At 44.8% G+C, this 26260-nt stretch overlaps 1 protein-coding gene across 1 annotated transcript; it reads right to left on the reverse strand.

Annotated features, from left to right (window-relative positions):
- KCNK17 (potassium two pore domain channel subfamily K member 17) lies at positions 1-25995 on the reverse strand. Its single transcript, XM_075204417.1, has 5 exons — positions 25733-25995; positions 13175-13289; positions 4411-4577; positions 3343-3511; positions 1-2368 (listed from the first exon to the last, which is right to left on the reverse strand). Exons 1-5 carry the CDS (start codon positions 25946-25948, stop codon positions 2088-2090), a joined length of 948 nt encoding a protein of 315 aa, XP_075060518.1. The 5' UTR covers positions 25949-25995; the 3' UTR covers positions 1-2087.
- Between the last annotated feature and the right edge of the window lie 265 nt (positions 25996-26260).

Here is a 26260-nt window from a genome sequence, read left to right on the forward strand (position 1 = left end):
TGAAATGTACTTTATTATGTTTTGACCATCATATTGATTCTTGTTTTACATACATTATGTTTTTTTGTTTTACAAATGTTCTCTTAAAATACAAAAGAAAGCACATTGTAATAAACAAGGTTGGCAGACCAGGTCTATTATATATTTGGGGTTATACATGATCCTTGCAGGTAAATATTACGTCTTTCATCCAGGAGATTAATTCTCCCTAAACAAGTGGCCACAATTGGCTTTCTCGTGGCTGAGTAAAATTGCTGCCTTCAGAATGAAAATCTTCCAAAAATCTTACATGTTATTTGCAGGTTCCAAAAAATCATATTAAAGACTTACGAGCCCTGCTTATCAGCTTTATATGGAAGCATAAAACTTGTAGCGTGATCTTACAAATACCCGGATCCTTTGCAGGAGGATGGGGGGGGGGGTAACTCTTCCCTCTATTGATTCATGTAATAAGGCTGCATTCTAGATGAACCCAACCTGTGTACACTGTGTAAGAAATGTGTCCACATGGAGGAAGCGGCTCTGTGGGGGACGGGACGAAAACATTTATCATGGTCTCCTAATGACTCCAAATGTTTCCACACCTCTTACCCAGGCTGCCAATACATTATAAAAATACATTATAGAACTCTGGGACCAATGCGTGGGGACCACCTTCATATAAACCGCTGACATTGTAAAGGCTCCATTTGCCCTAAAATGTGCAAAATATTTATCTATATAACATCTTTATAAGCTGCAATCCCATGAAAATTATTTATTTTTTTAACATCACTGGTTACAGTTGCTATTAATGATTTAGTTTGCCAAGTGTCATGTGATTACCATGGCAACCACAGTCACACTACGATAGTGAGCGAAGAGGCTTTAGAATGCCACTCATCTCAGCATGCGCAATGTCCTCGCCGTCTCCTTGACATCACATAACCACAAGAAGCCTTCTGGCTGGCTCTGGCTCAAAGATTACTTTACACTCAGGAACGTGCATGAGAGCTGAACCCAATTTCTTCCAGCTAAGAAACACCATCTACCAATGGCAGCCATAAAAATAGGCAACTACAGAGCGATATCGACATTGGAGACTGAGTTATAAGAGGACATCCAGGAAGAATGAAGACTTCATGTTACAAAGATACAAAACTTGCTGCTTAACAAGCGTGTATGGGGGAATCGCAAAGTTCAGTTATATTTAATGCACAGAGATCATTTGATAATATCTTAAAAACAGTTTTCCTTTCACAAGATGTGTGTCATAAACATGGGAGATGGAGATGATACATTGTATCACTTCAATGTAGGATTAGCTGTTTGGGAATTGTGTTGTTTAAGTTTGTGTGTCTATAGTCTGAGCACCTTATTATATCCACTATCGGTCTCCTTCCCATCCCGGATGTCCTCATCAGCAACAATTATCATCAAAGTTTATTTATATAGCGCCAGCAGATTCTGTAGCGCTTTACAATTGGGAACAAGGAGGCAGCAGGAAGCCACAGACTGAGAGTTATATAGTGGGAGAAGCAGGGTCCCAGCAGCACAGAGTATATCAGGAGAAGAGTGATGTGTTAGTGAGGACAGGGCTGCATGTGACAGGGGCAGTGACATGATGTGAGGAGGGGAATGGAGGCAGCAGGAAGCCACAGACTGAGAGGTATATAGTGGAAGGGGCAGGGTCCCCAGCAGCACAAAGTATATCTGGAGAAGAGTGATATGTTAGTGAGGACAAGGCTGCATGTGACAGGGGCAGTGACATGATGTGAGGAGGGGAATGGAGGCAGCAGGAAGCCACAGACTGAGAGTTATATAGTGGAAGGAGCAGGGTCCCCAGCAGCACAGAGTATTAATGTAAAGCTCCTGATGCAGGAAGATTCTGGTGTCAAATGCATCTCTATATGAAGTTCAACATCCAACTTGTTTTGTTCTATGAAATCCAGCAGAATGAACATCACTGAGGACTTGTCAGCAAGTTCCAGAACAATATAATCTGTATAAACACCTGCTCATCGCTCTGGACTCTTGATATAATAGTTGAAGTGTCCTCCACACTGACACCATCTTGTTCATGTTACATACAACCGCCCCTAATGCTGTCAATCAGGTGATGCAGGTTTAGTGCCGCTGGCTGTAGAGGATTCAGAGTCATCTGTGTCCTGCAAATCTGAGGGAACCTGCCCATTGTGGGCTATGTCTATGAGCTCTCGATCCTGCGTCTTTCTGTCTTTCTTTGTGCAACAAAGGCAGCTTTTTTTTGAGTTCTCCAAGAGGTTTATACACAGGTTTATAATCAATGCTAGCCACGCCATGCCAAAAAGAATCCACAGAGAAATCACGTTCCTGTACCAGCTTGGGTAATGGTTTTCGGGGACCCTTCCTGGGGAATACAGAGATGGAAATGATGCATTATTTCCTTTTAAACTTGTTATGACACCCATCCACATGTATTATATATTTCTGTTACCTAGAAGACTACAAGACTGTCAGTCGGACTTTGCAATTCCCCAGAGCAGGCTGTGACTGGTCATTAAATGAACCATATAATATGCATAATACAATTAATATATGAGAAAAGTGATCTTAATACCCAATGTTGTCACAGAATGATTAACCATTTATGTTTATATTGTCCGTGTTGACGTGTCGTCTTGCTTTGTCTTCTGGTATCTGACTCCTGTTTGTCTCATGGTATTGCTCCTTTTTTTAGTGACCCTGACTACGGGTTTGTTTGACTTCACTCCGTTTTATCCCCTGGTACTGTTGTGGACCCCCTGATTTCTGACCCTGGATTGCCTGACCTTCCTCCAGTCTGATTCTTCCCTGTATCATCCAGTGTCTCCAGCTACCACAGCTAAGCCTGGTAATTCTGGTATACTGTACCTGTGGCTATCCTATTGTGCCTGCTCTCCAGTAACTTGGGCTTCTCAGCTAAACCTGGAGATTATGGTATCCTGTTCCTGCACCAATCCTATTGTGCCTGGTCTCCAGTAACTCCTACGTCTCAACTAAGCCTGGTAATCCTGATTCCCTTTACTTGCAGTTCTCCATTCGTGCCTGTTATCCAGTGTCTCTTGCTTCCTAAGCTAAACCTGGCAATCCTGGTATCCTGTTATTTCTAGGAACGTGGTAGCTGTTTTCCATTGCCGGCATCTAGTTTATACCTGTGGGACTTGTGTGTAAAATAAAGACACTCTGTTTAATTTACACTACTGTCCTTGGTCTTCATACTGGGAACCCCGACAAGAACAGTAAGTGATTTATTCCTATTCAGACTCCCTCTAATTGTATTAATGATTCATTGTAATTCCTTCACATTGTCACATTTCGCAGTCTCGTATCCTCTATACTCACCGATGACGTAATCTCCAAAGCCGATGGTGCTGAGGGTGATGAAGGCATAGTAAAAGCCCTCCTCATACGTCCAGCCCTCCATGCATCGGAAGAGTATGGGCGGCAGAAGGAAGAACAGCAGAAGACCACCGACCAGGGCGCAGACATTGGAGAATAACTTCACTGCTCTCTGCAGACCACAAACAACCAGCGACACAAGTATGAAGAGAAGGGCACAGGGACATCCAACACAATGTTCTCACACTCGCCCAGGAAAGCTACATCTACCTGGTACCATGCAAGGACTCCACGCTGGTGCTACTGTCAGTATGACTGACTGGCCCATACCGCACCGGCATCTTGCTGATATGATGACGTCAGGCCAGGTGCGGTGCAGATGGGGCCAGCCTCAGTCCCAGAGTCTGGATAAACACTGCGGTATTGGATGGAGGCTACTGCGGATGATGATCACAGAGGAATTCTCAGCAGTGCATCCAAGAAGATTCTGACCCATTTGGCACTGTGGCATTTTATGGTCAAATTTGGACAATTTGGGCAAAAAAGTGTGTATTACAAATACGGCACTTTATATTACATATTGTACTGTACATCTTTATATCACACTGGTAACAACCAGGTCACCATTTAATATTAAAACGAATATTAAAATCAATACGTATTATCAAAATATGTTTTTGCAATTCTTTCCTGTTATATCAGCCATGACTATTGGTCAGGCCTCATGTAAAAATACATATTTCTGCACTGTGTGCACATTCGTGTGTATGCAGATCCAGTTACATAGTTACAAAAGTGCTTTTCATGCAAACGTCCTTTCTGCAAATGGATCCAACTTTACATGAGGACCAAAGAGCCTCATTTTAATTAGTATAAAAATCAACTCCGTTATTCTGCTAATTGTTTTTCTGTCTGACTTTCTTTGTGAGGAGGGGGAGGTGACAACAGTGTGTGGGAGGGAGGGTCTTATCCTAACTAAATTAGGAAAGAAACTACACACACATTCAACACGTGCAAAGTGAACAAAAATGAACAAAAAAGTACTTAATTAGATTAACCATCTTCTCCTACCTGCTGACGAATCTTCCTCCCCAGCAGATCGCTACAACGATGGACCAGGAAGAGCATCCTCTGGCCAATACGGTTCAACAGGATCAAATTCAGCGGGATCCCAAAGAGTGCAAAAAAGACACAGAAGATTCGACCGCCCACTGTGGTTGGGCTCAGGTTCCCGTAGCCTTCGGGCCAATGAAAGAGAAAGAAAAGACATTTTAAACCTCCCTCCAGACCCTAAATAACTACAATAAAGAGACATCAATAAGGTCTCCTTTACTTCGTAGAGGAATGACGGAGATATAGCTGGTTAATAGATCAACCAATTCATTAAAGATTTCAATTTGATGTGGTGACAAAAACAATGGCTGCTTCTGGCACATGGAAACACACAGAAAATCAGGATCCCTAGAGAAAGCTGTCCTGACATTACCTGCTTGGCTAGTAATGGGAAACACCATAGAGGGAGCTTTTGCATTCATTTTAATGCACCCACTACGTTATAAGACAAATCCCCTTTACTAGGTTTGGTGATTAGAGAATCATATGAAACAGAAGGAGTCTGAACCAGGTCATGGACATCCTCACTGGTCACATTACTAAGATAACGGATACCAGTTATGAGGGAGCTTCTTCCAAAATATCTACATTGTACATTTCTACATTTAGAAAAGAAAAAGGTTAAACCTAAGAGCGCTCCGGTCCTTTATTAAAGAGTACAGATAAAATTAATCTTTAGTAATAGCTTCTTAAAAGGCGCTCATAAGTGTATTGTACATAGGCGAATTATATTAAAAACAGTGTAAGTGAAAAAGAAAAGAAAGAATTGTGCAAGTTAAAATATAGACCCAGGGTAGGGACTGTTCTACTGTGGTCAGATCTGACTGGTATATGGGACAGCCGTCTAATCCATACCATTAAGGCTTTGGAATGCTTAGTTGGTACAAAAGTTATTATTACCACTCCTAGGGGTATATTTACTAAACTGTGGGTTTGAAAAAGTGGAGGTGTTGCCAATAGCAACCAATCAGATTCTCGTTAACATTTATTTTGTACATTCTACAAAATGACAGCTAGAATCTGACTTGTTGCTATTGGCAACATCTCCACTTTTTCAAACCCACAGTTTAGTAAATCTAGCCCTTAGTCTCTCAATATAAGAGCCATCCTCTGATTGGAATTTTTTATATAAGGTCATGGACTTCTAATCTTAATATTAGATATACTACTGCCTCATTCCATTTACCTATAGTGCTATTGTGTGTGTGTGTGTGAGAAGAGGATGGGCATTGGGTGTGCAGCACATGTGAGAGACACTTATAATTATCATGTATGTGAAATAGTTTGGATAGTATTTTTTTGGGATCATAATTCATCCATCATTCTGTCCTATATTAATAGGGTATCTCCAAATTATTCCATTATACTTTCAAGTGTGCATATATTAATAATGTGCTTAATTTGCCCACTATCAATAATATAAATAATGTATCCCTCTCCCTCTCTCTGTATAGTGGATATCCTGGAATACCATCCGTCCTCTATATAAATCAGCTGCTATTAGTTGTTACACCCATTCATGTAGAAATAGTCCCAGACCATTATTATGTGCTGCCAATCCTTATATTAGAAATGCTGGGTTTGAGGTCTGTTGTCTCTATCTGGGATACAAACGTATGGTCTATTCTGGATATTTATCCAAGATCACAGTGTGCACAAATACATATATAGACACATTAATAAGTTGGAGGCTATCTTAATTTACTATGTTTCCCATTCTGAGCGGTGATACACCGCATACAGCCCCCCCCCCCATACTTACGGGTCTGGCGTCACATGATGTAACGTATAACCTAACGCACGTTTTGCCTAAACGGCTTAGTCATTGGAATTATCCCTCTGATGTCTTGGTGTTTGCTATATACTTAGAGTGGCTAATCGCATTACTGCATTATGATTGACATGCATTCCAACCAATTCCTCATCTCTTGTACTTTTTATTTATTTGATTAGAAAATCAACCTGCAAATTACTATAAAATAGACATTTTTATCACTATTTATTCAAATCGTATTTTTCTAGATCCCTCCAAAAAAATGTGTAAGAAATACAAAGTGGGTATTTCCCAGCTCCTGTACAGTTGTTTTACTTTGCAGATGACCAGACAAAATAAAAGATACAAACAGTATCTTAATAATAATAATGTATTATCCAGAACCCCCTTTTCCTCCTGCAGTCACTGTGAGGAGCACAGCTGAACAGTTCAATGAGATGGAGAAGGGATGGGGACAGAGTGAGGACAGACAGGGGTGATTGTAAAGTACAATAAATTAAATTGATTATTTATCTAATGTCTGGCTCTAGAGTGATCCAGTCATCCAATTGTCTCAGGACCCTGCTGTGTGTCTTATATTGCAGCTACCAGTAATGTATCACATGCATTCTTAAATTCAAACACTAGATGGCAGTACATTAACACTTAGTTGTACTTATTGTTACAGGATTGTAATATTGTCAGACACATTGTAACTGTCCTGAAACCATGTGACAGCTTATAGCAATGAAAGGTTTGTACTGTGATTCCATAAGAGGGTTCATTTACTAGGCTGAATAGTACAGCATGTACAACAATGAGGGGCGCTGGTAAAACCTTTTATGTTGCAATATATTAAGCACCTCAAAACAGCAGAAAAGGGGGATGTTTGCTAGCTTCAGGTTATGCCAACAATTGTAAAGAGGTGCGGGTTTTGATTGTACCATAAAAAACAATTTGAATGTAGATTTACATATTAAAAAGAACTTGTAATATCCTTTAATCATGTATTGGTCATGGGACAGAGTCAACGTTATGCTAAATCTAAACACACAAATATCAGCATTCCTATGACCAGAGGCCAGGCTCACCCAAGTACAACTATTTAACACTGACCATTAATTGATATTACTGGCTGGGCACATGCTCTTGTTTTACATGGGCAGTTGATAAAAGTATTATAATAATATAGCAGGATGGATGCTTAACAGGTAACGCTAAATGATTCTGCCTAATTACATTTATTATGCAGGGTACAGCACTGGATTAACTCCTGATATTTTAAATCACTACCTGAAATCACCTGTTGAAAATTCAGAAACAGAACTGTTGCTGCCATTTGACAAATATGTTATAAATAACCAATTTGATCGATAACCATGGAAACAAACTGAGGACTGCACTGTTTCCATGGTTACAGATTTTGCTGTGGAAGGTCAATTGCTGTCAAATGGCAGCAGGAGTGTGTTTCCAGGGGCGCCAAGAGGGGGGTACAAATTGCCCCGGCCCGGACCGTCTTGAGGGGCCCTGAGCCCCACTAGAGCTCTATAGTTTAAAAAAATATATAATTTATTTTAAAAATAGAAGCACTTTTTATTTTTTGCTCGCTGCTTGTGAACCCGCGAGTGGGGGGCAGCTGTGTGCAGAGCCGGACCAGACACTATCAGAGCGGCGGTCACATGATACAGAGTGCGGGCGGCTGGCACCTGTGCTGTGCCGTGGAGAGATAGGTTAGAAGATGTGATGAGGAGGAGGCGTGTGACTAAAGCTGCTGGGCAGAGGAGGGCATGTGTGAGTAATGCATTTTTCTGTAGGAGGGTGGCCTAGTGCTTTTCACCTGCTGGACACGCCCACAACAATGCACAACCACACCCCCAATGGTATGGCCACACCCTCTTTGACGGCGCACTGCCGCTCAGTAGCAGCGCATTATTTTACATGCTAATCACCTATAGGGGGCCCTGTGAAGTTGCTGTATTGGGTCCGAAAATTCCTCTTGGCGGCCCTGTGTGTTTCTGCCTGTTTTCAGGGCATTATGATTTATTCCAAGAATTTGTTGTTCGCAGCATAATGATTTTAATTAGAAAATATTTGAGGGGTTCCTTTTAGTTATTTATGGATCATTCACATAAAAAAAAAAATCTATGTCATGATAACAACAAGAGTACTAGGTTATTATATTATGTGAAACATATACTGTGTAAGTATCAACGGGATCATACATTTCAGCAGTTGTGAATAAAACGAGTGTTGGACGTTGTAGCTATGACGGAAATACTGACAATGGGCCCAATTCATTAAGAAAAGTTAGGCAAAAAAAATAAGTAAGTTTTCTCCGGGACAAACCATGTTACAATACAAGGGGTGCAAATTAGTTTATTATTTTGCACATAAGGAAAATACTGGATGTTTTTTTACGTAGCACACAAATGCACAACAGCTTTATTTGTACACTGGAATTTAAAGTTGATCTAGGACATGTCTTACCCAGCTATAAATCTGTCCCCGCATTATAAATTTACCTCCCTCTCCAATGCAACATGGTTTTGCCAAGGTGCAAAGTTACTCCTTTTCTTAATGAATCAGGCCCAATGACTATACCTACATTAAAATAGCAAACACTATGGGAGCGACATTAAAATAATATAGAAATAGACACAGAATATTTCCCACCCGGCTTGGAACCGGCTCCCTACACTAATATTAACCCTAACCCTAATCCTATCCCTAACCCTAACACTAACCCTTAGTTTGGATTATTGAGGCGCTGAGTCTTTGCCGCTTTAAAACAGGAAACGTAGTATCGCAATGTTAACTGACGTCAATTCCAAGTGGCGGCCTGTTCTTTGGTCCAAGCCGGGTCGGAAATGTCCTTTGTCTATTTGTTAGTCTACATTATTTTAATGTCGCTCTCATAGTGTTCACTACTTTTATGTAGGTTTAGTAATTGTCGGTGTTATTGGTTTTGGAATTTTGACTACCACCGGACAAAACTTCAGCATTACATGATGCATACAATACATGGGTGATAGAAAAAGGTTATTCAGTAACTTGCATGATTATTTGCACAACAATAATTATTTGTGAGAGATTTGTGTATGTAAAGCACTATGACTGTCACTATATAAATACATGTTAATAATAACATGTGTTTCATAGCAATCTGCTCATCTCAGTACAGATGCAGGTTGGTTTTTGCATTTTGATGTCTAAAAACTTTATATATTGTGTACATTTGGCGCTATAAATAAATGATGATGATGATTTGTTTTCTCCACCTTCCACCAATGAAACTGTCTTTTATTTAAAATGTCTGATTACCCCCATGAGCCAGCAGTATCACAATACCTGACACCGCTAGCTTGGACAAACGCTGGGTGCGGCGGCTGCCTGAGAATTCAGCCTCTGGGGGAGATCAGGAAACGCTGCCCAGTGAGCTAGAATTAATACAAATTAAGTTGACCATCATAACCCCAAAGAGTAAATATAATCCCCCAAAATGAGGAATTGATACATAATGCTGTTTCCTGAGCTCCCTGGAACATCTTTATAATCTAGAGGACGTCACGTGCACAGAGTATATGCTGCATCAGCTACACAGCGCCGGTGTCATTCAATGGTCCAAACACTGGAGAACATAAACTTGTAGAACGGATGAAATACTGCCACCTACTGGAGTTTAATATAATTACATGTTTATATATATTTGTGATTTCAGTCTATCTTGTTAATTTGATCTAAATGTGAGAAATTCATAAACCCTGCAGGGATTAGAGACATTGCTACAGCACATATCTCCACTGAATCACTCAGAGAAAAATATAATCTGCCAAACAAAAGAGCCAAAACATAATGTATATTGCAGAGGTAATTGGTAATGAACCCTACAATAATCAAATACAGGAGCTAAATAAACATCAAACTGAGGGCTACTCAGAAGTCTGGGGGGTCAGGATTCTGGACACCCCAACAAAAAAACCAAACTGAAATCTGATCCCCCGTATTGTACAGAATCTGATGCAAGATGTCTTCAGTTTTGAGGTGAACAGGAATACAACATCATTCTATTCAGATCAGTATATGGTTCAAAGCAGCACAGAATATTTCAGGAGAGGGGAATGGAGGCAGCAGGAAGTCCCAGACTGAGAGTTATATAGTGGAAGGAGCAGGGTCCCCAGCAGCACAGAGTATATCAGGAGATGAGTGATGTGTTAGTGAGGACAGGGCTGCATGTGACAGGGGCAGTGACATGATGTGAGGAGGGGAATGGAGGCAGCAGGAAGTCACAGACTGAGAGTTATATAGTGGAAGGAGCAGGGTCCCCCAGCAGCACAGAGTATATCAGGAGATGAGTGATGTGTTAGTGAGGACAGGGCTGCATGTGACAGGGGCAGTGACATGATGTGAGGAGGGGAATGGAGGCAGCAGGAAGTCCCAGACTGAGAGTTATATAGTGGAAGGAGCAGGGTCCCCAGCAGCACAGAGTATATCAGGAGATGATTAATGTGTTAGTGAGGACAGAGCTGCATGTGACAGGGGCAGTGACATGATGTGAGGAGGGGAATGGAAGCAGCAGGAAGCTACAGACTGAGAGTTATATAGTGGAAGGAGCAGGGTCCCTCAGCAGCACAGAGTATATCAGGAGATGAGTGATGTGTTAGTGAGGACAGAGCTGCATGTGACAGGGGCAGTGACATGATGTGAGGAGGGGAATGGAGGCAGCAGGAAGTCCCAGACTGAGAGTTATATAGTGGAAGGAGCAGGGTCCCCAGCAGCACAGAGTATATCAGGAGATGAGTGATGTGTTAGTGAGGACAGAGCTGCATGTGACAGGGGCAGTGACATGATGGGAGGAGGGTAATGGAGGCAGCAGGAAGCCACAGACTGAGAGTTATATAGTGGAAGGAGCAGGGTCCCTCAGCAGCACAGAGTATATCAGGAGATGAGTGATGTGTTAGTGAGGACAGAGCTGCATGTGACAGGGGCAGTGACATGATGTGAGGAGGGGAATGGAGGTAGCAGGAAGCCACAGACTGAGAGTTATATAGTGGAAGGAGCAGGGCTCCCAGCAGCACAGAGTATATCAGGAGATGAGTGATGTGTTAGTGAGGACAGGGCTGCATGTGACAGGGGCAGTGACATGATGTGAGGAGGGTAATGGAGGCAGCAGGAAGCCACAGACTGAGAGTTATATACTGGAAGGAGCAGGCCCCCCAGCAGCACAGAGTATATCAGGAGATGAGTGATGTGTTAGTGAGGACAGGGCTGCATGTGACAGGGGCAGTGACATGATGTGAGGAGGGGAATGGAGGCAGCAGGAAGCCACAGACTGAGAGTTATATAGTGGAAGGAGCAGGGTTCCCCAGCAGCACAGAGTATATCAGGAGATGAGTGATGTGTTAGTGAGGACAGGGCTGCATGTGACAGGGGCAGTGACATGATGTGAGGAGGGGAATGGAGGCAGCAGGAAGCCACAGACTGAGAGTTATATAGTGGAAGGAGCAGGGTCCCCAGCAGCACAGAGTATATCAGGAGATGAGTGATGTGTTAGTGAGGACAGGGCTGCATGTGACAGGGGCAGTGACATGATGTGAGGAGGGGAATGGAGGCAGCAGGAAGCCACAGACTGAGAGTTATATAGTGAAAGGAGCAGGGCCCCCAGCAGCACAGAATATATCAGGAGATGAGTGATGTGTTAGTGAGGACAGGGCTGCATGTGACAGGGGCAGTGACATGATGTGAGGAGGGGAATGGAGGCAGCAGGAAGCCACAGACTGAGAGTTATATAGTGGAAGGAGCAGGGTCCCCAGCAGCACAGAGTATATCAGGAGATTAGTGATGTGGTAGTGAGGACAGGGCTGCATGTGACAGGGGCAGTGACATGATGTGAGGAGGGGAATGGAGGCAGCAGGAAGCCACAGACTGAGAGTTATATAGTGAAAGGAGCAGGGCCCCCAGCAGCACAGAATATATCAGGAGATGAGTGATGTGTTAGTGAGGACAGGGCTGCATGTGACAGGGGCAGTGACATGATGTGAGGAGGGGAATGGAGGCAGCAGGAAGCCACAGACTGAGAGTTATATAGTGGAAGGAGCAGGGTCCCCAGCAGCACAGAGTATATCAGGAGATGAGTGATGTGTTAGTGAGGACAGGGCTGCATGTGACAGGGGCAGTGACATGATGTGAGGAGGGGAATGGAGGCAGCAGGAAGTCACAGACTGAGAGTTATATACTGAAAGGAGCAGGGTTCCAAAAGCATAGAGTTGTGTTTTGAAGCTACTGAAACATTAAATTTAGTTTCAATAGTATATTTTATTTTTGTACACCATATGGTAAATTCATAAATATTAATAGAAAAAAATAAATCAGAATGAAACAGCAGGCGCTGAGGTCCAAGCCGAAGAAGGAGGAAAAAAGAACTTGCAGAGAGTCTGGAAATTCTGAAGATTCGCACTGCGGAAAAGACCTGCGACCTCTAGTACCGCACATTTCATTAAAGGTCCAACTCTTCTCCCAGCTTACTACTCAGCTTAGCGTTGTTTATGGCATCAAGTAATGAGAGTGAGGGGACATTAGACATGCCGTTATTGTCTAATGTCACACGCGTGTGCGAGGTAACACATCAAGCACTCTCCTAAGAACGTGTCCTCTCCATATTTCATTTCAGTAATCTCGATCCACAAAAGGGAATTACATTTCTGAGCAGCTCCGCAAACCAAGGCGCACAGGCTGCTCGATCTGCTCCGTGAACCCATGAGAGCCAATCCAAACCTGCTGTAACACTGAGGAGCAATCACCAGCCAGGTGCACAGGGCTCCCATTACCTGGGGCTCCGTTACCCTTATACCCATCTAGTTCTACTAATACTGGTGTGTCAGAAGTTACAAGACTCCAGACACTGGGACTATCCTCCATACACAGCATTACCAGTGATCAGTACATTGTCATCCTCTGCGGTCAGGGACTTACCGATGGTAGTTATAGCAGTTACTGAGAAGAAGAAGGACCCAGCGAAGTTCCAGGTGTCTGAGCTGCTGCTGTTCCCCAGTAGTGTGATCCCCTTCTTGTAGGCACTAATGATTCCCTGGGATAGAAGAATAATAATGTTACTGCCTCATTCAGACATGTTGTACAGCTCTCGCCTACAGTCAGCGATATACGTGATGTAACTGTACCAATAAGATCGGGGTCTATTTATCAGCACCCAGGTCTCTGCCTATCACAGCGATAGAACATCTTGGGCTTCTCAATGTACCAATAAAATCTCACCGGGTAGCTGTTAATTTTATATTAATAAAAAAAGTTTAGCCTTTTTAAAATATATAAACAAATATATATATATATATATATATATATATATATATATATATATATATATATATATATATATATATATATTACATGTAATACATAAATCAGGATGTTCTTAATGTGTACAGTGCATAAAATGTCATTCGTAGTTTCTATTACTTGCAAACACATTGTGTAGCAAGAATACACGTAGTCATCACTATCAGTGGGCACTTACCTGTAGCTGGGGCAAATGAAATACGGCTAAAAACACGTACCTAAGAGACGCCCTGAACTGGGATTAGCAGCATCTCAGAAAGCACTCCCACCCTGTACCCAAAAGGCACGCCCTCACTGTACCCGAGGCACGCCCCCACCGTACCCACGAGGCACACCCCCACCGTACCCACGAGGCACACCCCCACCGTACCCACGAGGCATGCTCCCACCGTACCCAAGAGGCACGCCCCCACTGTACCCGAGGCACGCCCCCACCGTACCCACGAGGCACACCCCCACCGTACCCACGAGGCACACCCCCACCGTACCCACGAGGCACACCCCCACCGTACCCACGAGGCACACCCCCACCGTACCCACGAGGCATGCTCCCACCGTACCCAAGAGGCACGCCCTCACTGTACCCGAGGCACGCCCCCACCGTACCCACGAGGCACACCCCCACCGTACCCACGAGGCACACCCCCACCGTACCCACGAGGCACACCCCCACCGTACCCACGAGGCATGCTCCCACCGTACCCAAGAGGCACGCCCTCACTGTACCCGAGGCACGCCCCCACCGTACCCACGAGGCACACCCCCACCGTACCCACGAGGCACACCCCCACCGTACCCACAAGGCACGCTCCCACCGTACCCACGAGGCACGCCCCCACCGTACCCACGAGGCACGCTCCCACCGTACCCAAGAGGCACACCCACACCGTACCCACGAGGCACGCTCCCACCGTACCCACAAGGCACGCTCCCACCGTACCCACGAGGCACACCCCCACCGTACCCACAAGGCACGCTCCCACCGTACCCAAGAGGCACGCCCTCACTGTACCCGAGGCACGCCCTCACTGTACCCGAGGCACGCCCTCACCGTACCCAAGAGGCACACCCACACCGTACCCACGAGGCATGCCCTCACTGTACCCGAGGCACGCCCCCACCGTACCCACAAGGCACGCCCCCACCGTACCCACAAGGCACGCCCCCACCGTACCCACAAGGCACGCCCCCACCGTACCCACAAGGCATGCTCCCACCGTACCCACAAGGCACGCCCCCACCGTACCCACAAGGCATGCTCCCACCGTACCCACAAGGCACGCCCCCACCGTACCCACAAGGCACGCCCCCACCGTACCCACAAGGCATGCTCCCACCGTACCCACAAGGCATGCTCCCACCGTACCCAAGAGGCACGCCCTCACTGTACCCGAGGCACGCCCCCACCGTACCCACAAGGCACGCCCCCACCGTACCCACGAGGCACACCCCCACCGTACCCACAAGGCACGCTCCCACCGTACCCAAGAGGCACACCCACACCGTACCCACGAGGCATGCCCTCACTGTACCCGAGGCACGCCCTCACCGTACCCACGAGGCACGCCCCCACCGTACCCACAAGGCACGCCCTCACCGTACCCACGAGGCACACCCCCACCGTACCCACGAGGCATGCTCCCACCGTACCCAAGAGGCACACCCGTACTGTACCTAAGAGGCACGCTCCCACCGTACCCAAGAGGCACACCCGTACTGTACCTAAGAGGCACGCTCCTACTGTGCAGCTCCTACGTTACTCTGCCCCTTCCCACCTTCGTTCTGCTCTTACAGTCATTGGCAGCTGACAGTGAAGTTGATGTGTTGGAAGCAGGATATATGGGCGTGTGAGGATCTGAGCGACATTGACAAGGACCAAATTGTGATGGGTATTAGGCCGGTGGTTTAATGTTTTGGCTGATCGGTGTATAGAAGAGTTTATTCCAGAAATAAAACCGTAATGCAATGCTGGTAATAATGTACGATGCACTAATGCGGTCACTACTCTGGATGACACAACGGTTATTATAAGACAATGGTTATTATAAGACGCTGGTTATTATAAGACAATGGTTATTATAAGACGCTGGTTATTATAACACAATGGTTATTATAAGACGCTGGTTATTATAAGACAATGGTTATTATAAGACAATGGTTATTATAAGACGCTGGTTATTATAAGACAATGGTTATTATAAGACAATGGTTATTATAAGACGCTGGTTATTATAAGACAATGGTTATTATAAGACGCTGGTTATTAATAAGACGCTGGTTATCACACAGATGTGCTCAGGGAGGTTTACAGGTTCCCCGACTCCGTGTTTTCCATCTTTATAATCTATCCACAGCCGACTTCCCTAATTACTGAGTAACAGAGTGTCCTCTTACGGGAACTTTTATTATGTGTACGTTTCATTACAGGGAGCCCGCTGATTCCTGCTGGACGGAGGTTTTATGAGATGGGAAAAGATGAACCAAAATATTGACTTATGAATTAAAGAGCGTAGTTGCCAACATTGTCAAATCATTTCCACAGACACGTTGGCACTGAGTGGGTGATAGTCAGCACGCCGTGTGGTACCATGTGGGGAGACGTTGGATCCATGGATCCCCCTGATATAGCACAGAGCAGAATTGCGGAGGGGAATCGGTCCGACAAACAAATGCTAGTTACCCCCTAGAACAATGCCTCCATTGTCCCTATTACCTCAGGGACAGTATTGTGAGGTTTGGCCCCAGAGAGAATCTGGGCCGGCTCTTGTCTCATCCGTCTATATTTACCCTGTCAGCTGACAGTGTCATTAAATACAAAGTCACTTCCAACTAGAAGATTAATGTAAAGTCCTTTCCTGCCTCTTAGTTCTCAGAAATTCAGTCTGTTGTGTTTACATCTCTGTCCATTCAGTAAACACCTCCCAGAGATTGTATATTCTGAGCCAGCGGGGTACGTTTATATAAGAGATTATACATTATATATATATATATATATATATATATATACACACACACACACACACACACACACACGTATATATATATATATATATATATATATATATATATATATATATATATATTATATATACACAGACAAACCTTTGTATTAGTGTAATGTGCTATTTGCATTATCTTTGCTGCTCTTTTATATTTTGGAATATGAAAAGAAACAAAAAATGCAGTAAATTAAACTATTTTGAAATTAGATTTTTAAAATAAATATAATGTTCTGTCATATGCACAACAGTGAGCAGCGTCTTCACAGATATTAACAAATGTCAGTGCATATATTTGCTATATAAAATATAATTAAATTCAAACAAATAAAAAAATTACAAATTAAATTTTAAAAAATACAAATATCTGTTTTTCCATCAGATGGGAATCTACCCTCCTGCCACAGCCCAAACGGAGATATCAATAAAGTTGGCGGCAGCCAAGTGGGTATAGGAACATTGGCATTAATGCCAGGGGGTGATCAGGATGACACAGCTGCCTCAGTCGCCAGTTCAACAGCAGATACAGTTCTACAAGTCTGTTCCATTCAATACTAAACACATCACATTACTTCTGACGTTACCATCACCATTTCCTCAGTTAAATTAAATCCCCGTGAGACAATTTTTATCATTCTTCAAAACCCAATTCTTTCTTTAGCCACTAGTTAGATACAGTGCTAGAAGGTGCATCTAACTGGAACCTTTTTCTGTCAAGTCTCATGCATAAGTGGGCTGGGTGGTGTGAAATAATTATCACAATACATCAAGACTCCGCAGAAAAATTTACATGTTAGAAACAATCTACTAGAGTGTGTATCTAACCAATGAACACAGATCCTGTAGGATGGGGGCTACATCTGCAAAATAGACTATTTGGGCCCGATTCATCAAGACACATTCTCAGAGCAATGTGCGTTTGTTTAAAACGCACGTGAATCTGCTCCGCGTACTCCCGAATTCAACAGGGAACGGATGTGAAGATAAGTGCGCTGATGAATTTGGGTGCTCTGCTATACTACACAACACAGTGCAGGATTTGTCTAATACCTGTGTAGATTATACATTTACAAAAGAACACACAGAAATTAAAAAATGTTCCATTAATGCCACCTGTTAATAATATAGTTATGCCTATTGAACATAAAATATATTTTTTACAGTTGCTCCTGATTACAAACACATGTTATAGCATGCATACGAGACTGTATCACTACTGATCAGGACTAGACCTGTAGCTGGAGCAAGAGATACGGCAGAAAAACAAGTAACTGTGAGATGGCCAGAGCTGTGGCTGCGTGCGCTGAGTTTGGCACACCCCTACTGTACATTGACTATGGACGGACCCCCCTCCCCCGCCCCAGTCACTCACAGAAATCGGTGGCTGTAGTTAGTGTCCTTTGCGGACGTAGATGCTGTGAAGATTGCCGTGTTCACGGACGTATCTCCCGGTTCTATTCACACGCAGAGCGATTTTGCAGACGATACGCTCAAGATCGTCAGATACGTTCCTTTGTGTCTGTTTTACACATTTAGGCACAACACATAGAGTTCCTGATGACACTGAGCCTCGCTCGGAGCAGCGTCGGTGCAAAACTTTTATCGCACAAAAAAAGTGTTTTAGTAACTGCATAAGTAGTGTCACCTTATTAGTACACAATATAATAATTTAATGGTGTAATATACACAAGAGGTTATTGTGTCCTGACAGTTATTAACACAAGTGAATGCTGCCAGTTAGTAAATAGTTTTAGAAGGTGGTTTATTGATAATGATGTTACTAACATGGTCACCAGACAGGGTACAAAGTTCTTTTATTTATTATAAAGTGTTGGCTTTAAGCGGCAATCGTCCAACAGAAACTAATTCCCCAACCTGACCAAGAAAAGTGATGACCCCGCTGTGCCGTGCCCAGTATGCAAAGGGTTCGGCTGGGCAGCGCTGTCTCCCCTCTGCCGCCCCCTTCTCTGTGCCAGGGCTTCACGCCAGTAAGAACTGGGAACAATGGCGTAGAAGGAGGAGTCACAGAGACACACGACGCAGCGTTTCTCCAGCACCGGCCCACATCCTGGGCCGCTGGGTCTCTAGCGCATGTTACTGGTCTGGATCTTAGTCACAGGGGCCCGGGGCTGTCAGGGGCCCGGGGCTGCTTATACAGTACATATCCAGACCCAATAAACACGATGTATCCTTTTATTTCAAGCAATCGAGCGGTGAGGAGATTTGTCTTTGAACCAAGTCCAGCAATTAGAAATAATTACAGTTATTATTAACTCTAATAAACAGCGCAGGAGATGACAGGGAGATAAAACAGAATATCGGGGCAATTAGCGGCCTTACTGCAGTAACGCGGGGATGATAGGAGAGTTCAGAATCTGCCATAGTAGGTGCTGGGTATATCAGCTGAAGAATAAAATGAAAAAGTGCTCTAAGGCCGAAAAGGGCAGAGAATTGGCTACCGAGCAGCATCTTGTGTGCACGACGTTCCTCCGTCACAGAGGCATCGGGTGTAATTTACCTTCAATAATAATAGAATAACAAGATAATGAGGGTCATTTACCAGTGGCCAAGGGATAATTGCGGAGTTTGAAACATTAATACAGTGTTATATTAGCACTGTACTGAGAGGTAGTAAAGACATACAAACATCGTACCATGAATACAGTGGTTAACGCTCCTTTTGTGCAAACAGCATGAAAATTGTAGCTCAATTAAATATCAGAAGTGAACAGATATAATTCAGCACGTAGAGCATTATATACAGGGAACACCCCAAATTACCCATCATTAAGAGACACGCTGGGTGTCTCCACAAAAGCCCATCTTGTCTCACCACACAATGCCACAAATGTAGGCTCCGACCAGCGCAGAGGGTAAAGGTAGCAGTACAACAGCACTAGACTATTGTTGCATTAATAAATGAGGCTCGTCATCTCTTTAGCTGCAGAATCCTCCAATTTCCTGAAGAAAGAGCCTCTTAGAGAACTTCTTTCCTGTTTGACCAAGTGTCAGGTGATAAATGTTCTGAAGGTCACAAGAGCATCAGTCCCGAGCAGGAAAACTCCGCCATGGGAAGCTGTACAAGTGGTCGACGCCTTTCCTGTTCTCAGCTACGTCTGACCATCTGACCTCATAATATCACTAACGCAGCGCTCGTAGAGGGTAAATAATATGTGAATATTCTTCTAGGGATGAAGCCTCATCCTTAATCAACGGTGGTTGGACCTAGAATGAAGGGCGAGCCTACCGCCCCATATGTGCCAATGTCACCCCCAGGCAATGGCTGCTTCAGTCTTTCCCAACGATTATCTAATTGCAGTAACCTGGAATTAATTTTGATGGGAAAAATAACAAACTTGTACCATCAATTATTTAGTTCTGCAAAAGTTTCATTAGTTGGAAACTAAATGTTAAAGTCTGAACCAGAAGATTGTTTCATATGATTATAAGAAGTAAGCGCTGAGTGGCGGCATATTAATGACACATGATAGGAATATAATGTACAACGCAGCTCCCTGCCGTATGTCTATCACATGTTCCACCTTGGTGACATCAGAACCCGGTTCTGATTGGGGCTTATTAGTGCGGTTGACAATGACTACACTCCTCTTCATACCCCATATACCATAATGACCGAAAATGAGCCAATCAACTTAAAAAGGGTCATTATCCAATGCTGTCATTCTGCAACATCGGACCACGGGGTCTACTTATGAAGCAGCAAAGAGCCGAAAATCTGGCAAAGGTGCCGGGAAAAGGCTCTTCACCGCTTTGTCCAAGTTAACAAAGGCTTCACACCGGAGAGATCAGAGATTAAAGTCACCTTCAGCTGTTTAGCTTTGTCCCCATAGACCTCTATGAATCTACCGCTAGCTCTCAAAACTTAACGCCATACCAGGATGGCGCTACTTACCTTTTCCAATGAAGCGCGCTCTGCTGGATCTTCTTCGCGGGCTGCATGATCCTCCTCTCCTTATGCCAGAGTTGACTTTACTGTGTGACGAAACATTGGCGCATGCACAGGAAGTAAATGAGTTTCTTCAATGCAGCCAGCCCCTTCCGCAACGAAACAAGAGTCTCGTTACATCATCAGTTATTTATATAGCGCCACTAATTCCTCAGCACTGTACAGAGAACTCACATCAGTCTCTGCCCCAATGGGGCTTACAGTCTAAGTTCCCTAACATACACACACACACACACACACACACAGACAGACACACAGACTAGGGTCAATTTAATAGCAGCCAATTAACCCACTAATATGTTTTTGGAGTGTGGGAGGAAACTGGAGCACCCAGAGGAAACCCACGCAAACACGGGGAGAACATACAAACTCCACACAGATAAGGCAATGGTCGGGAATTGAACTCATGACCCCAGTGCTGTGAGGCAGAAGCGCTAACCACTACGCCCCCGTGCTGCCCATAGAGGGTTCTTCCCACAGTATCGTCCGGTAGGGACGTATCATTGTATATCAGCGGTACAACATTGATACAGATCCTTAAGTACCGCCCCAGGCCGTTCTCCAATGTTAAATAGACCAATCTCATCTGCGATATCGCAGCCTGCGCTCAGAGGTAAAACCAACACTCGGATCGCACTACAGCCAGACATGGCAGATTTGTATGTGCTAAGACCATAGAAAACTGTCCATGCAAATGAGTTGCTCCCATTGTATATGGGTTTGGGTTGTTTTTTAAGTGACATGAAATAGGAGGTTAAATGAACAGACTGCAAAGCATAGTGTGCACAGTTTATGGATCCAAGTCAGTGACTTTAAACGTGTTACAAACATTACCAGCAATATGGCAGCGTGTCTGTGTTACTTGGAATGACTTTTCTTTAAACAGAGGAGGTGACAGGCAGGATATTACACTCTCATCTACTACACATCAAATATTTACTTGTGGATTAGTTCCAGCATAAAACAGAAGACTTAGACCCAAGCTACGGGAGGTGTATTTTCCATTTCTTCTGTCAGGATTGCCATAGTCCCCCCTCCTGGTTACAGAGATATTATATCACTGCTCTTATCTCAAATGGTGATCCAGGAAATTGGTAGATATCAAACTCCTGGTAAGTAATTGGGTTCCACAAGTCAAGTCATTGACCCAGAGATACAAACTGTACTTTAGACTCATGATATCGGGTTATTCTGGCAAAAGTTTAAAAATTATTTATGTTATGAGCACCAAGTTATTGGCATCTCTGGTTATTAATTCTTACCTCCGTTTTACAATCTCAGCAGTTTTCTGGCTGCCAGAGGACATCATAATCTTTCTTACAGAGCAATAAAGATTTCAAGATAATGAAACACGTTTACTGTTATTTTCAGTTTGAGAAAACAACTTGTAATTAGATTGGTTATTGTGGGGCAATATAATATCACAGATGAAAGAGTCATGGGGGTATATTTACTAAACTGCAGGTTTGAAAAAGTGGGGATGTTGCCTATAGCAACCAATCAGATTCTAGCTGTCATTTTGTAGAATGCACTAAATAAATGATAACTAGAATCTGATTGGTTGCTATAGGCAAACCAATGGACAAAACCATGTTACAATGCAAGGGGTGCAAATTTATTATTTTGCACACAAGTTAAATACTGACTGTTTTTTCATGTAGCACACAAATACTTGATAGTTTATTTGTACACGGAAATTTAAAGTTGATATTTGTGTGCTACATGACAGTCAGTATTTAACTTGTGTGCAAAATCATACTAATTTGCACCCCTTGCATTGTAACATGGTTTTGTCCACGAGACTTAAATAAGAAGTTTCTCAAGTTAAGATCCTTACTGAATCAGGCCCTATGTGTGTACTGTGAAGAAAAAAAGAATATGGAGGAGGCTGAAGATGGGGAAATACAGACGTGTAGGAAAGAGTGAAGACTGGAAAGCACTGTGAAGGGATGAAACCTGGAACCATTGGTCTGTGAAATAATAAAGGATGGGAAGAAGTGAAATACTGAATATAAAAGACAGGAATGGAGCGGACTGCAAAGGACTAAACACTGCACTCCATCCTCCCCATTCCTCAATACGTGTCTCCTGGATTCATTTGACTCCAGAAGGTGCCATTATAAGCCCGTACTGCTGTACTGCTGCCGGCTGCTGTGCTGGGCCAGACAGTAGGCAAATAATACAACACTTAAGGTGACGGAGCAATGGGCATTAACTGTTGGAAAAGAGTGTAACTTTCCAAAGTGGACTGGGGATGAGTGAGGGCCGGGGAGGAGTGAGGGACTGGGGATGAGTGAGGGCCGGGGAGAAGTGAAGGGCCGGGGAGGAGTGAGGGCCGGGGAGGAGTGAGGGACTGGGGATGAGTGAGGGCCGGGGAGGAGTGAGGGCCGGGGATGAGTGAGGGCCGGGGAGGAGTGAGGGACTGGGGATGAGTGAGGGCCGGGGAGGAGTGAGGGCCGGGGAGGAGTGAGTGCAGAAAAGGAGTGAGGGACTGGGGATGAGTGAGGGCCGGGGAGGAGTGAGTGCAGAGAAGGAGTGAGGGACTGTGGACGAGTGAGGGCTGGGGATGAGTGAGTGCAGAGAAGGAGTGAGAGACTGGGGATGAGTGAGGGTCGGTGAGAAGTGAGTGCAGAGAAGGAGTGAGGGACTGGGGAGGAGTGAGGACAGAGAAGGAGTGAGGGACTGGGGAGGAGTGAGGACAAAGAAGGAGTGAGGGACTGGGGAGGAGTGAGGGCTGGGAATGAGTGATGGCCAGGTACGAGTGAGGACACAGAAGGAGTGAGGGACTGGGGATGAGTGAGGGCCGGGGAGGAGTGAGTGCAGAGAAGGAGTGAGGGACTGGGGATGAGTGAGGGCCGGGGAGGAGTGAGTGCAGAGAAGGAGTGAGAGACTGGGGATGAGTGAAGGTCGGTGAGAAGTGAGTGCAGAGAAGGAGTGAGGGACTGGGGAGGAGTGAGAACAGAGAAGGAGTGAGGGACTGGGGAGGAGTGAGGACAGAGAAGGAGTGAGGGACTGGGGAGGAGTGAGGACAGAGAAGGAGTGAGGGACTGGGGAGGAGTGAGGGCTGGGAATGAGTGATGGCCAGGTACGAGTGAGGACACAGAAGGAGTGAGGGACTGGGGACGAGTGAGTGCAGAGAAGGAGTGAGGGCCGGGGATGAGTGAGGGACTGGGAGGATTGAGGACAAAGGAGTGAAGACTGTGGAGGAGTGAGGGTCGGGAAGTAATGAGAGGGCAGCATAGCTCTCAGACCACAGCCTCTAGATTAGACAGCCTACATGAGGGCCTTGTGTACGCTGTATTTGCGCTCACTATAGGTGGGTATTTCGGGTGTGTAGTTTGCGTTGTTATACAACATATTCTCATGTAGTCCAGCATCCGGTTTAACCAGAAATATATCCATTGTAAATACTGGAGTTTTTGTCTGTGTTTTACCCATGTTACACTTGTGATGAGATAACTGAAGAATATAAAGGGAACAAATATAGAAGATAAACACTGCAAGGGAGTGTCTGCTCTTGTGGTCAGCAAGGTGCACCCAAAGCATGTAAATTATTTCTAATAATGAAATAGTATTACAGAGACAACCCTATCCCATATTACACGGACATAATCCTTATATCTAGATCTGTAGAGTCAGAGATTGGAGGTCAGAGGATTAGTGTGATAATGATACATATACTGCAGCTGCTAATACAACCTGTGCGCAATATACAGGTGGCCCAGGGACCCAGCACAAGGTAGCCCATTATAGGACCAGCCTGGAGGGCAGCTGCCCCCCCTGTCCCCCAGCCCAGCCTGCCCTGTGTATACTGCAGCTGCTGACACAACCTGTGCGCTATATGCAGGTAACAGAGTGGAGCTCACTAAAGGACATTACAAACTCTTTTTAAATATAAAAGACTACGGAACGGTAATGGGGCCCTAGGCGGTGATACCTCACGCCATAGAGGTGCACAGGAAAATCTGTAATGTTGGGTACGAAGGACCCAGACTGCGCAATGCTGAAAACCGCGGTGATGTTCAGCGGCATCAACCCCAGTGAGACCAAAAGAAATTACATTCTGTATTATTGCCCGGGATACATTTATATTATAATGTCCTTCTCATTATATACTTGTATAGTGTCACTGTGTCTGACCCCTGTATAGTGTCACTGTGTCTGACCCCTGTATAGTGTCACTGTGTCTGACCCCTGTATAGTGTCACTGTGTCTGATCTCTGTATAGTGTCACTGTGTCTGATCTCTGCATAGTGTCACTGTGTCTGACCCCTGTATAGTGTCACTGTGTCTGATCTCTGTATAGTGTCACTGTGTCTGATCTCTGTAAAGTGTCACTGTGTCTGACCCCTGTATAGTGTCACTGTGTCTGACCCCTGTATAGTGTCACTGTGTCTGACCCCTGTATAGTGTCACTGTGTCTGATCTCTGTATAGTGTCACTGTGTCTGACCCCTGTATAGTGTCACTCTGTCTGACCCATGTATAGTGTCACTGTGTCTGACCCCTGTATAATGTCAATGTGTCTGACCTCTGTATAGTACCACTGTCTGACCCCTGTATAGTGTCACTATGTCTGAGCCCTGTATTGTGTCACTGTGTCTGACCCCTGTATAGTGTCAATGTGTCTGACCTCTGTATAGTACCACTGTCTGACCCCTGTATAGTGTCACTATGTCTGAGCCCTGTATAGTGTCACTGTGTCTGACCCCTGTATAGTGTCACTGTGTCTGACCCCTGTATAGTGTCACTGTGTCTGACCCCTGTATAATGTCAATGTGTCTGACCTCTGTATAGTACCACTGTCTGAACCCTGTATAGTGTCACTATGTCTGAGCCCTGTATTGTGTCATTGTGTCTGACCCCTGTATAATGTCAATGTGTCTGACCTCTGTATAGTACCACTGTCTGACCCCTGTATAGTACCACTGTGTCTAACCCCTGTATAGTAGCACTGTGTCTGACCCCTGTATAGTGTCACTGTGTCTGACCTCTGCATAGTGTCAGTGTGTCTGACCCCTGTATACTATCACTGTGTCTGACCCATGTATAGTGTCAGTGTGCACTGGGGCCCCTGCATAGTGTCACTGTGACTGACCTCTGTATAGTGTCAGTGTGTCTGACCCCTGTATAGTAGCACTGTGTCTGACCCCTGTATAGTGTCACTGTGCACTGGGGCCCCTGCACCGTGTAGGGGGCCCCGGGTTCTCACCCTGATGAGCAGCTCCAGGGTCTGGTTGTCCATACAGCTGTGGTTCCTCAGCAGCTCCCACTTCTCATGCTGGAAGTTGAGTGTCAGGTCCTGCTCAGCCTCACTCTCCAGGGCCCAGAAGACTGTGGCCCCCAGCAGCAGGTAGCAGCAATAAATGATGAGCAGGATGAGGGTGACGGGCACCCGGCAGCGCCCGGGGTTGCAGCAGCCGGACATTGCCCCGATAAGGACGGTAATAAGTTGTGTGATGTCCCGGAGCTGAGCTCAGGGGGCTGGGAGGAGCCGGGGGAGGAGGAGGGGGGAGGTCCGGGACCAGAGCCCGGTGTGCTGCGCTTCTATGTGCCCATCAGTGTCCCTAATACACAGTGCAACTACCCTAATGCACAGTACAGAGACTATAATACACAGTGCAACTACTCTAATGCACAGCAATGAGACTCTAATACACAGTGCAGCATATCTAATACACAGTGCAGCATTCCTAATACACAGTGCAACTACTCTAATACACAGTAATGAGACTCTAAT

Source organism: Mixophyes fleayi, chromosome 3 (genome assembly GCF_038048845.1).
Source record: "Mixophyes fleayi isolate aMixFle1 chromosome 3, aMixFle1.hap1, whole genome shotgun sequence".
Lineage (NCBI taxonomy): Eukaryota > Metazoa > Chordata > Amphibia > Anura > Limnodynastidae > Mixophyes > Mixophyes fleayi.